Raw genomic sequence first — 14,188 nt, forward strand, 5'->3', positions numbered from 1 at the left:
TATATACTCGGGGTGCCTTGGCAAAGCCGGTTGAGTGGACAGCTCTTGGTTTGGGTTCAGGTCAAGACCCTTAGATGGCGCCCCACATCTGGCTCCAGGGCATGCAGGGTGTTTGCTTCAGAATTCTCTCCCTCTTTCTCTGCCCCTCCCCCACTCACTTGGACATGTTCTCTTCTCTCTCAAATAAATAAGTAAATCTATAAAAAAAAATACCAACTTACTGAAGCATTATTAAAACTGGCTTCCTAGGGGCGCTTGGGTGGCTCAGTGGGTTAAGCCTCTGCCTTCAGCTCAGGTCATGATCCCAGGGTCCTGGGATCGAGCCCTGCATTGAGCTCTCTGCTCAGTGGGGAACCTGCCTCCCCCTCTCTCTCTGCCTGCCTCTCTGCCTACTTGTGATCTCTGTCTGTCAAATAAATAAATAAAATCTTAAAAAAAAAAAACTGGCTTCCTAATAATTTAATGAATGAATGATTAAAGAAACAAACAAACAAACAAATTAAAAAAATGGCCTGACTCTTATTCAATTATCTAGTTAATTTCAGAATACCTGGGCAAGTCCTTTCTGTAGGTTACTGGTCATACATCTTTGTGACTCTGGTTTGGGGTCCCCAGTTTCCAGTTTCCTCAAGAGTGTACTTCTTTCTACCAATAAGTATATAATCTGTTCACTGGGGCTGCTCAGAGCTATTTCAGATAAGCCCTCTTTATACAACATTTCTTCAATCTCTTTTATTCGCACTTCTGTTAGGAAGAAATAACAGAAACAAAGCTGTTAAAAGAAATGCCGGCAAATAATTGGTGTTATAAAATATTAAATGTGTTCTTAATGAAATAGCAAGTTAGTTTTTTAAAAATCAGCTATATTGCTACTATCACTCTTCTGCCCCTCCCTTCAGGGCATCTGCAAACTTTCAGAAAAAAAATAACCAAAAAAGTAGTGGAAAAGGGTTCTCAAAAGCAGTAAATATTCTTAATGTTATATAACTTTAAATATTGTTGTTTTATTGAATGCTTACTATGTGCTAGGTATTATACCAAGCACCTAAGATAAATTTATGTCATCTAATCTGTGCAACAATTCACTGAGGTAGGAAACATGATTACCCTTTATGAGACAAGGATGCAGGCACCAACAAGCTAACCAATTTGTGAAGGTTACTTAACTAGTCCTGCCAAAATTCTTGGTGATTTCAAAATTCAGGTAGATTATTCTAGTGCCCTGGCTTCTCAGTCTCGCCAACTAACTTCCAAAGACTGAGTCCTCCACCCCATCTCAGTCCCTACTCCACAGTAATTCTCTAGACCTTGCTGTTAGCAGCAACTCCCCAGTCTCAATTTCAAGCATCCCAGTCTCCAATCACCATTTCCCATATGCTTCGTCTAGTAGCTAGATGTCAACAAGTTTTTGACTATACTGACAACTACAATCCACTAACTTTAAACACTTTTCAATGTTCCTTATCCCAGTCCCGTTCCCATTTACTTTCTTAGATTCATCTAAGCAATTCACCATCATAATCACTCCCTCCCACAATTCCCTTGCCCCTCTTTCCTTCCATTGTACTTGGCTGACAGAACTCCAGCCCGTAAACGAACCCTTCACCTCTCCTGCCCCTCACTCCAGAAGCAAAGTGTAGCTAGAGAAAACTGCACAGCCAGTGCTGATTGCTTTCACCTAAATTCATCTCTCTCACCTAAGTGGGTCCTTATTGTCTGCCAATCCTCCCACAAGTCCCTGAAATTCTCTCTCTCATTTTCCAGCGATCTAGACTACTATTATTTGACTCCTCTCTCTCCTCAAGTCTCCAGCACCTCCTTCCCCCTCATTCTCAGCTGAATACCCTGCTTCTTATTTCACTGAGAAAAAAAGCAGCACTCCAGCTTCCACAAACTCTCCTTACCAGATCTGCCAATTCCCACATACTCTTCCCTCTTGTGAGATTTAACAACCCATCCTTGCTCCTAAGGCCACACTCTCCCCTTGTGTGCTGGATCCCATTCCCACTTCCACTCCCACTTATCTCAAAGACAACATGCTTTCATCATGTCTCTCTGGGACACCACACACTGTTGATTTTCCTCCTGTCATGTGTGCCACTCCTTCTCAAACTTCTTGGCCAATTTCTCACCTTTCCAACCTCTCTAAACATAGAAATGCCCAGGGCCCAGTCTTCTTTTCATTCCCCAGGTAATCGCCTATCGTCCCAAGGCTTTAAGTGTTGGCTATTTACTGATGACTCTCAGATTCGATTCACTACTCTAGCATGCAGTACCTTCCAAACATACAACATTGTGTACTTGACATTTCCACTGGTATGTCTAATATGTGCATCAAAAGGTACATGTCCAAAAGCAAATTCTTTACTGTCTTTCCCAAATGTCTTCCCATAGCCTCCCCAACCTAAGTAGCTGTAACTCTAATATTCCAACTGCTCAGGCCAGAAAGTCTTGGGTCACCAATGATTTCTCCCCTTTTCTCCCACCCAACATTAAATTCATTACAAAATTGTATTATTTCTACCTTCAAAAAATATTGTTTAATTATATAAGCATTTCTCAAGTGATTAAGTTTTATGCTCCTAAAATAAACTTGTATTTTGCAAACTGCTCACTAAAAGTACTAAAGCTTATTGAAAAACCAGATTGCTACAGACAATTCTAAATCTCTGTCATTGTGTAACTAGAGTGCTATAAAAAACACTGGCAATCCTAATAATTACACTGGTACACTTAAAGAGATATATCAAATTCCTAAAAAAATAAATACTATAGTAAATATAGGACTTTTGTCTTTTTTTAAAAACTCAGGCTTGCTATAAAGGCGAGCTCAAAGAGCTGAGTCTGCGGAGTTATGGAAACAAAGCCAAATGCACAAAGATTAGGGCTACCTTTGCAATAAGCACTTCCCAGGAGAAACATGTGGCCAAACTGAGTCCCAGAGAAGAACGTGGGACAAATTAACTTCATGTATAAACTCCAAGCCTTGCTGATTAGCTCAAATCATTAACATGCTGGGGTACGCTGTATATGAACTTCTGCATCAAAAGGACATAATTCAGGGGAGCCTAGGTGGCTCAGTCCTTAAGCATCTGCCTTTGGCCCAGGTCCTGATCCCAGGATCCTGGGATGGAGCTTTGTGTTGCACTCCCTGCTCTGCAGGAGGCCTGCTTCTCCCTCTTTCATTCCCCTTGCTTGTGTTCCCTCTCTCATTGTGTGTGTGTGTGTGTGTGTGTCAAATAAATAAATAAATGTTTTTTAAGGGTCTTTAAAAATAAATAAATAACAATAAAATGGCATAATTCCCCTATTTACCAATCCTTCATAAACTAATTTATACTGGCAGCAGGACACACAGTATCTTCCATTTCTCACAGAATGGCAGATTAGGGCCCTGAACATCCCTCTTGCTGAGAATAACTAAGAATGCCAGAAGAAATTTGAAAGCTCTTAAAAATGCAACCACCATACAGACAAAAATAGAATGCAATCTTTTAAACCAGCAGAAGAAAACTCCACATATTCAATGGAAAACAAGACCAGAAAATCAATGAAACAAGAGTGCAGTACATATGAAATAGAGGTCCTATGCTTAACTTAACCTTTCTACCTGATATCCAAAATAAAGGAAAAACTTCCATTAGCAGAATATTAGAATATTCTAAAGGTGTCCTATCCATGTTCTCACTTGCAGCTTTGTAGTACTTAATAAATATTTCCTGAGTCCTTAATATGCTAGGCACTTTACAAGGCAGGTACTGTGGGAAACACAGAAACCACTAAGACCAGGGCATGATCTCTGCCCCAATGGAGCTGACACAGGTCACTGTGACACAGTGTGTTAAGTGCTAGAATAGACATTGGAGGAAATAACCATCTTGTCCTTTCTCACAAACATTCCCGACTATTTCAGAACAATAGTTTAAAATACACTCAAACAGGATAAGTACTTTTCTTGGAGTGGAAAATTATAATTTTCCCCCTTCCTTTTACTTTTATACATTTCCCACATTTCTATAATTGTCACATATTCTTTCTATAAGTAAAAAAAAAATAAGCTTCACACTGTTAACAAAAGGGAAAAATACCCTGTCTCGGTTGGAGCTCTTTAACCACATTTCTAAGCTCTTTGTTTTCCTCTTCACAACTGTGCGAAGATGCTTCTCTTTCCTCTGTTAAGTTATGGACATGGTTTGCATACTTTTCCACCTACAAGAAAACAATACATTTTCTTACTCTTAGTCCATGATTCACACAGTAACCCATATCAAATCTATGAAGTGAAAGAATCATTGAGAGATCACCATACGATCCGGTCTATAAGAAATAAACAGAAATCTTGGCTTTCCTTAAGTGTGAGTCTCCCTCCCTAAACTTCCTTCCAGCCGTTTCATTTTATCAGACACTGTTACCCATAGATATGATGACACAGCTCTACAAATTTCTGGGACAGTCACAATATCTAATTTTTTTTTTTCCATTAACTTGCCAGGTTTCAAATCAAGTCTCCTTATCTACTGTGTAGGCAATATAGCATGATACCCATGAACAGAGAAAAATCTCCACAATAATTGTTTACCGTCCTATGCTAACAATGATGATTAAGATGTCTGAAATGTTAATAGAAGATTGTACTAAAATACAGGGTATTTTTAAAAATAGCTTTTGGTTAATATGGTAACTTCATAAAAGGCACTTTTATGTGGCTCATAATAATAGATTAAAAGCTAGCTCAATGCCCCAGGCACTGTATTAAGGACATCAAATATTTCATTTTCACCACAATCCTCTGAGACTGTTATCCTCCCACTTTATAGGGGAAGAAGCAGACTGTTAAGAGGCTAAGAGATTTGCATTGTCATGCAGAAAATAAGGAGAGGGGCTAGACTTCACACTCCGCAGGGCCAGACCCAGAGGCTAAGCTCTTACCTATCTGCGAAATTGCTTAAAAGTAGACTAACATGGGGTGCCTGGGTGGCTCAGTGGATTAAGCCTCTGCCTTCTGCTCAGGTCATGATCACAGGGTCCTGGGATTGAGCCCCGAATCAGACTCTCTGCCCAGCAGGGAGCCTGCTTCCCCCCTCTCTCTCTGCCTACTCTCTGCCTGCTTGTGACCTCTCTCTGTCAAATAAATAAATTTAAAAAAAAAAAAAAGTAGGCTAACAAAGTAATTGCATTTTGCTGAATTGTGTTGAAATCTATTGCGCAACCCCTCATAAAATGAACAAAGAGCTAAATGGTATATAGCAGAGGTAACTATGCACTGCCACCCAAATTCATAATTTCCTGCTAACCTTCACTTTCTTTCTCTTCAAAATGGCAGGAACAATAGCACCTATTTCTAATAATTAACAGCTATAATTGATGGAATACCTGCTAGGAGTCAAGCACGTGTGCGTGAAATGTTTTATGGACCTTAACCTGTGTAAACCTCACACATCTCTTTGAAGAGGTAATCATCCACATTTTACCTATGAGGAATGTCAAGTTCAAAGAAGTTAACTAACTTGCCCAAGGCTACACAGAAAGACAGTACTAAAGGCAATTTTTCACACCCATTTGCCTAATGTTAAAGTTCATGGTTTATTATGTTGTCCTGCTTCTGATCTAAAGGAGCTGCATTCTTTTTTAAGTTTGGAAATCACACTGTCCTCTAAAAGTTAAATTTAAAAATCAGTAAGTTGCCTATCTGAGCTGAGATGCTGAAACACAACAGAATGATTTCTAAGCAACTTGAGAGAATTTCTTAACTCATTTAAAGAAAGAACATGTTAAAAAAAAAAGTGGGTTAACCAGTATTGGAAACACCAAAAGAGTGATAAGAAAGTCAAAAGATGTCATTATCTACTCCTCTAAGGGCTAGCTAGATACCCTGCCACGTTCTAATCTATAAAAGGTCCAGAAATAAAGGCAGGTATAGAGAGACATATTGTGGAAATCAGGCCATCTCAGTCAGTGCTATATAAATTAGAACCAAGATGCCCTTCAACAGATGAATGGATAAGGAAGATGTGGTCCATATATACTATGGAGTATTATGCCTCCATCAGAAAGGATGAATACTCAACTTTTGTAGCAACATGGACAGGACTGGAAGAGATTATGCTGAGTGAAATAAGTCAAGCAGAAAGAGTCAATTATCATATGGTTTCCCTTTTTTGTGGAGCATAACAAATAGCATGGAGGACATGGGGAGTTAGAGAGGAGAAGGAAGTTGGGGTAAATTGGAAGGGGGGGTGAACAATGAGAGACTATGGACTCTGAAAAACAACCTGAGGGTTTTGAAGGGGTAGGGGGTGGGAGGTTGGGGGAGCCAGGTGATGGGTATTATGGAGGGCACGCATTGCATGGAGCACTTGGTGTGGTGCAAAAACAATGAATACTGTTACGTTAAAAAAAATTAGAATACTTGTTCCGCAAGTAAACATCTGTAATGCAGTGTACCTGTAGAGAAAGAATCCATCAGCCACAGGACATGCATGTCTGGTTCTTGTGGCAATTACATTTCTTTTTGCCCACTAGTAAGCTGGTATCTATTTTTTCACAAACATCTCTGTGAGTGTAGTTAATATAAGGTCACCTTTGAGAAACAGATCCACTGACTAATCAGGTTTCTAAGCCCGCAAGCGACAAGCAATAGAGTCAGCTAAAGGGTGGGTTATTGAAACAGGATGAATTTACAAAGGTAATGAAAACCACCTTGAGCAGACCTCTTTGGATGTCCAACCAGTCATCTCTTGGTAACATCTTGTACATCTCTACAGGAAATGGATACAGACTATTGGAACATTTTAGGGAAAAAAAGTACATGCAAGTGCTTTTGCAAACTACACAGTAATATTCAGATGTTGGTTTTTAACATGTCGGTTTAATGAAGGACAATGAACAAAACCACATTATCTTAAAACTTTATGTTATTAGCTCTTACTTCTTTCATTTCTTCCATGTGCTTCGCTATAAGTTCTTCTAAATTTCTGGTAGCAGTGCTCAGCCTGTCTTCACTGTTCTGAAATAAGCACCAAATAAAATAGAGTGGTTCTTCTGTAGCAACAAGGGATTCAACCCCTTCTTTCTCAAGATGGTGAAATACATATTCTATCTGAATTTCTCCGTTGGTGAAAGAGATAGCGTATGTGTATGTACATACATGCATACAACAGACACACACACACACACACACACACACACACACAACTGAGCACGTAAGAACGCTGACATGCATGTATACCTACAGTTAGACTCTGTACAAAGTAGTTTAGCTCTCCTGTTAATTAATGGGTATCTTATCCGGTTAGGATGGACATTTACATGAATATCCAATAACACAAAGAAAATTAAAATTTCAAACAGCTTCATAACATCTTCTAAAATAAGAAATGATGACATTATATATAATGCAAATGTGTATTTTTAAAAAAATACAAGCTTTTCTGTATGCCCAGTTTTGAAGTTTGCAATTTAGTAATCAGAAAATTGCCCAAGGGCCCCTTGAAAAGTTATAAATTCCAAAGAAGCTTTTTTTCCCCTCAGTTGAATTTGAGAGAAAAAAGGACTCCTCTGGAAACTAGAGAGCTCACGGATTCTGTACTATCAAGGGATTACTGTACTCACTGAACATAGCTTAAAATTTCTGGTGACTTTCAAATCATTCAGTTCTCTTCCAGAACTTCTTGATATAAGCCTGTCATCAATAAGTTCTTTAAGCTACAAAAGAGCTCACACTTTAATGCTAGGTGAAAGATAAATTTCTGATTGAAGTTTTATTTGTGTTTCTGTTACTAGAATCTCTAGCTGTGACTAGGACTTGTGGTTATAATCAAACATAGCTTTTTTTTTTTTTTTTTTACAAGATTTTGATTATTTATTTGAGAGAGAGAGCACAAGCAGGGAGAGGAATAGGGGGTGGGGGAGTAAGCAGACTCCTCACTGAGCAGGGAGCACAACTCGGGGCTCGATCCCAGGACTCCAGGATTGTGACCTGAGCTGAAGGCAGACACTTAACCGACTGAACCACCCAGGCACCCCCAGATACAACTTTTAATGAAGTTAATCTGACCGAATTGTAGTGATCTGCATAATTATTACTGTACTGCAGATAGTCCACACAAACTATACTGTTTTGCTTTCTTCATTATTTGTATTATTTTTCTCCTTTCTTGCTAAGTTTTTCAGTGTTATTTTCACATCAGCAGTTTAAGTGGACAATATATAGAATTCTATTTATCATCTGAACCTCACACTGAGAGAAAAAAGGATTCAGGTCTGAATCTTAGTACCCCATGTGTTCGCTTCATGACTTACAGCTAACATTATTCTTGTGCTCCTCACTTCCATCATCTGGTCCCCACTCGTATTTTCCTTCTCCCTTTTAAAGGCTGAATACGATTCCAGTGTGTGGATGGGTGCATGTGTGAGTGTGTGTGTGTGTGTGTGTTTGTATCACATTTTGTTTATTCATTCACTGGTTCATGGACAGTTGAGCTATTTCTACTTTTCAGCTGGTGTGAATGAACACTGTTGTGAGCACGGGTTACAGGTATCTGTTTAAGCCCCTGCTTTCAGTTGTTTGGGGTATATGCCTAAACTAGATGCTGTCTGTTGCTGTCCTATAACTCTGTTTAACAAATCTTTGAGGAGCTGCCCTACTGTTTTCCAAACCAGCTGCACCATTTTATGTTCCCACCACACAATGCTTTGTCATATCTTTGCTAATACTTTTTATATTTGTTTTATATATATAACAAAGCCATACTGATGGGGGTAAAGTGATTGTTCTCTTAAGCTGTGCTTATTCTACAATGACAGTGAGACCTCAGTCCCTCCACCATTACATCTCTCAAACTACCAGTTACTTTTGGCTTTTCCCCTCAAGCCTGGAGCCAACAGCTGATCACTGCAATCTGTCATCAATATCACCAGTTATCTTGCCCCTCGAACCACCTTCTCTGAAAACCCCAGCCCTGGAAAAGTTTGACCATTTAACTGTTCTTTATCTATTGTAGTTTGCTGAGGGCTAATAGAGAAATATAAAACAAGTGAGCAGACTGGAGGCACTACAAATTCATGGTCTGCAACCTGAGCCAAGCTTCTGTCTTGCTAGATCAGTCCATGCATTCTTTACCAGATTCTGCTACCATTTCACTCGGCAACTATTCAGAACTTCCATCTCTCCCATCAATCTCCAACCACTCTCGCCTCTCCCCTCTTGGCAGATGACCTTGTCTCCCACAGTACTAGTGAAACTAAAGTCATCATAAAACTCTGTCAGCTTCTATACCGAGGTATTAGCCTTTATCTTGAGAGACCTTGTTCTCTTTCTCTGCTCAGTGGAGGAGACTTCCATCCTCCTGGTCAAAGCAAATCTCTTCACCTGTGTTCGAGTTCCCATCCCATACTGGTTCTTCAAGGAAGTTTTTTCTTTTCTTTATACTCATCATCTCCATCACTACTGATCTCTTGCCCTTCACTCAAGATGCTTCTGGCCTTGGGCTGCCAGCTTGGCTCAGTCGGTTAAGTGTCAGACTCCTGACTTTCGGCTCCGGTCATGATCTCAGGGTCCTGGGATCAAGCCCTATGTTGGGCTCTCTGCTCAGCGGAGGGCCTGCTTCCTCCTCTCTCTCTGCCTCTCTACCTACTTGTGATCTGTCTGTCAAATAAATAAATAAAAGCTTAAAAAAAAAAAAAGATTCCCTCTCTCTCTGCCCCTCCCCACACAGGCTCTCACCCTTTCTCTCTCAAAAATAAGGGATGTTTTTGGTCTTAAAAATAAAGATACAAAAATTACCCTCCTTTGACCCCACCACATTTCTCTGAAGCTACTGTCCTCCTTTCAAATTGTCTTCCCCTCTCCTCCTCAACTGCATTTTGACTTCTGTTCTTACCACTATACTCAAAATATCACTTACCACTTCTCCTGTTTTTACTCTTACCTCTTTGGCCCCTTCTTCTCTCCGTTCTTCCTGGGCTCCTCTTCTTCCACAGCCCCTTGAGATGCTGCCATTCCTAAGAATCCTGACTTTGGCTCTCTGCCTTTCTCACCATCATGGTGATTAACAGCACGGATATAGGAGTCTGATATACCTTGGTTCAAACCCTGGCTCTGCCACTTTATAGCTTTGTGACTAAGCAAGTCACCTAACTTCTTTAAACTTTTATCTACCCCCCCAATAAAATGGATTAATAACAATGCCTACCTCATGGGGTTGTTAGGGTTAAGTAATAATCCATCTTTGCTAAGCTCCAGCTCTATCTAGGGAAAAAAAAAATGGGAAGAAACAGAAACACACTGAAATTACAACAAACACAAGTGCTAGTGGAAAAGACTGCCAGTTGTCCCCCAATATTTATTCTTCCCTTTTCCCGCAGCATAAGATAACTGGTTTCTTGAATGATCATACAGCCGCCTGCCTTACTGGAAGATACAGCCCTGTGGCCTAAGTCCTCACCAATGGGGTTGTAAATGGAATTGTGCGCCACCTCTAGGAAGTGCCCTGAAAAGAATGGGATCACTCTTCCTCACTACTGCTTCCATTCTACTGGCTGGAATACACATAAGATCGCTGAAGCTTGAGCAGCCCATCCTGGATACATGGGGTAGAGGCAAACTGCCACAGATAATATACTATCATGAGAGAAGCAATCTTTGAGTCTCCGACGATTTCCCCGCTGAGCAGGGAGTCTGCTTCTTCCTCTCCCTCTCCCTCTCCCCCTGACTCGTGCTCACTCTCTCTCTCTCTTAAATAAAATCTTTTTAAAAAATCCATTATTTGAATTATAAATGCTCTAACATCTAAACTGCGCATAAAATAACCCACATAACAAAGCACACAACAAACTATTCTCTCCAGACTAGATACTGAATAAATGTTCATTAACTATCTTAAAAAGTTTTTGTCCCCCCCCACCCCAACTTCCAGATGTAAAGAATGAGTTGGTAAAGCTGTCAAAACAAACTAAGACAGAGACAAAGAATTTTAAATGGAAAGAGGGTAAGGAGAATGGGCGCAGAGTCACTGTTTCTTGTTCTTATTTCCCTTACAGGTGCCCTCAAAGTACAATGAAGGAGTCAGGACCATATCTCGTGCTAGAGCACATCTTCCGGCTCTGAGGAAAAGATAAGTTTTGGATCTCACGGTCTTACAGTGACATTAAAGAACAAAAGTAAATAGCATGGCCACAAAAACTGATATACCCAGACAGGCTGTTCACCTTAACCATCTTTCTCCTTTCTACACAAATATAATTTTAAAATTCTAGGCATCTTAAATATGATACATGTTATACACAGTTTTTTCCTTCTCAATTCCCAAGTAAAATGAGGAGAAAAATACTTTTCAAAAAACTGAAAGCGATGTAGCAATGTTTAAATGCTTAAGATACAAAATAAAGAGGAAAAGAAAGGCAAAAATGTACACTAGCATTACAGCTATGTAAAAATGTACACTTGTTAGCAAGGGCTGACCCAGAACAGAAAATGAACTTGATATGTTGGGATAGGGTTTCTTAACCTCAGTGTCACTGACATTTGGGCTGGATCACTCTTATTGTTGGGAGATGTTCTGTGCATAGCAGGATGTACTCTGCCAAGTAGATGCCAGTTAACATATCCCCAGCTGTGACAAACCGAAATATCTCCATCCTTTGCCAAATGTCTCATGGGGAACAAGATCACCCCCTGGGTTTAGAGCCACTGTCCTAGGGTGAGAGGAAAGTGCTTAAAAAGTTACTTTTCAGTGCTCCCTAATGATGTTTATTCAGTAAATACATACTGGAAGGGGAAAGGTAAGATCCTTAAAATACAGCACCTAACCCTGTGCTTTTCAAAAGTTAGAATTTATCCATTAAATGTGAAAAATGAATAAAGTTTCAGAACTTTTTCTCTTTTTTTAAAGAACTAATTAATTAATTAATTAATTTAGAGTGTGAGCTTTGGGAGGAGCAGAGGGAGAGAGAGAATCTCAAGCAGATACCACACTGATCTTGGAGCTTTATCTCACCATCCTGAGATCATGACCTCAGCCAAAATCAAGAGTACACATATGTATGGGAGAGGGGGCAGAGGGAGTGGGAGACCCGCCCAACCGACTGTACCACCCAGGTATCCCTAGAACTTTTTTTTTCTTCTCCAATCCATTATAGAAGAGAAAGCTGAAGCCCCCAAAGTACCTGCAAAAAGTACATATATTCAAAATAAGTTTACACTTAAACCTGAATACTGAAAAAGAAATAGTGAGACTCAACGAGGAACACAAACGTTAAGACAAATTAAAGTTTTTCAACTAAAAGAAAACTGCACTGGCTCTAAATGAATCTCATTCTATTTTTTTAAAGTTCTATGTTCCAGTCTTTTTAGGACTATTAAGCCTGCTTCGTTGCCAAAAATATTTATTTTCAATCATTCCTCCTCATTGTTTCTGTTTCTTGGCTCAGGTCATAAAGAATGTTTTCCCATTAAGAAACTGACATGAAGGGGCACCTGGGTGGCTCAGTGGGTTGGGCAGCCAACTCTTGATTTCCTCTCAGGTCTTGATCTCATGGTCCCTGGGGATCCCCATCCTCCCACTCAGTGAGTGTCACTGTTTCTCCCACTCTCTCTGCCCCCTCCCCCATACATATGTGTACTCTCTAAAATGAATAAATAAATCTTAAAAAAAAAAAAGAAAGAAAGAAAAGAAAAGGAACTGACATGAAGAGAAGGCACAAGAACTATTTTAAGCATCTCCTCTCCAGAAAATTTGATGGTATCAAGGCACTGCATTCATATGGGCTTAAAGTTGAAATCCGGTTGAATGATCTTTTCACATGCATAAATACATCATGTAAATCTAACAGAATATTCACTTGAGCAAGGAACAATCTTTCTTTATATGAGCGTGGAATGGGCCTAAAAACGCATTTTGATTTTTCCCCCTCAGTTTCAAAACACACTACGCTTGTAGGAATTCACTGTTTGTATTTACCAAAGCGCGCTTCTCCATGTTAGTTAGTTTAACCAAGACAGGAAGCTGGCCACAGTGCAGAGAAACAAAGAAAATCTTCCAAAGGATTCCAGAGCTGAAGAATGTGGAATACTTAGCTACCCAAAGCATTGTAGTAGGAAATCAGAGGGAGGTGGTCTACAGATGGCAGAGGTGGTGGAGACGAATGGAATTCAGTGATGTGCAGCGTGGACAAGAAAGGGTGAAAATGGCTGTGGAATGAGCAGGATGAGAAAACTGGTGCTGAGGGTGATGAGAGAAGCGGATGAGATCGTAGCTCGAAAGGCAGAAGGTAACTGACTTGATGACGTCCGATGCCGAAGATACAGAAGGCCTCTCCAGAGCTTCATCGGCATTTAAGGTTCTGCATGATGAACATAGGGCGAATAAGCGGAAAACGGCAGTTCTTTGTTCACAAGCCTACGACCAGGGGAAGCCGTAGCTCGGAGGACTCGGCACCGGCCAGGCCCACCAGGCGCCGTGGTCTGTGCAGGGCTGAGTCTTCGCCGGGGCGGTGAGAAAGGGGGCGCCCACTTAACCGACGGGTTCCAAGCCCTCTCTAAAAAGGGCAGACGGCCTAATTCTAAAGGCCTGTGGCGGCTGGGTCCCTTCTTCAAGCAGAATCACTCCGGCCCGCCACTATAAAGGCAGAGCCAGGAGAGGCTCTTCTCCGGTTTCGGGTCACACTAGCGAGAGAAGCGGGAAAGACCTGGAATGCAGAAAAAGAGCGCAGAGAAGGCGCCTTCCTCCTCGGGGCTAAGGCAGAACCGCGGGAATCTCAGGAACCAGGCAGGACACTTTCGTAGAGTGCCGCGAGGGTCCCGGCTCACTGGGCTCCACAGCTGCTCAGCGGCCAGCGGCAGGTGCTTACCCACGCCCGGGCGTCATAGCAACCGCTCTTGCCGCAGAGACGCCGAGGCGTCCTTCCGGCGGGAACTATAGAAACGACGCGCACCATTGGCTCAGCGGATGCTCTTCCTGTGGAGACAGTGCACACCATTGGCCGTCGGGTCGTGGGGCGGGGCTTTTAGACAGAAACGAAAGTACGCCTCATTCCATTGGCTTTGCAGTAACCACGGTAACAACATAGAAGCACTTTTCCTACTTTGAAGTTACGTTTTGTCCCAGGCATTTACAACTCTCAAATCGCTTCCCGCCAGGCCTTAAGTGGAGACCCGGCTTAATTACCTTGGTTCTATTTATCTAGAAGT

General features: G+C 41.0%; 1 protein-coding gene across 1 annotated transcript; it reads right to left on the reverse strand.

The window, feature by feature from the left end:
* Nucleotides 1-550: 550 nt before the first annotated feature.
* Nucleotides 551-14,188, reverse strand: LOC309858431 (uncharacterized protein; the record flags this gene model as incomplete). The annotated part of the gene is made up of 6 exons (XM_082751129.1): nucleotides 12,960-14,188; nucleotides 10,194-10,249; nucleotides 9,930-10,002; nucleotides 6,929-7,006; nucleotides 4,089-4,209; nucleotides 551-744 (listed from the first exon to the last, which is right to left on the reverse strand). Coding segments are annotated over exons 1-6 (651 nt in total), but the record flags the coding sequence as incomplete, so codon positions are not given.

The sequence above is a fragment of the Mustela nivalis genome, assembly GCF_964662115.1.
Source record: "Mustela nivalis genome assembly, contig: HAP1_SCAFFOLD_2401, whole genome shotgun sequence".
NCBI lineage: Eukaryota > Metazoa > Chordata > Mammalia > Carnivora > Mustelidae > Mustela > Mustela nivalis.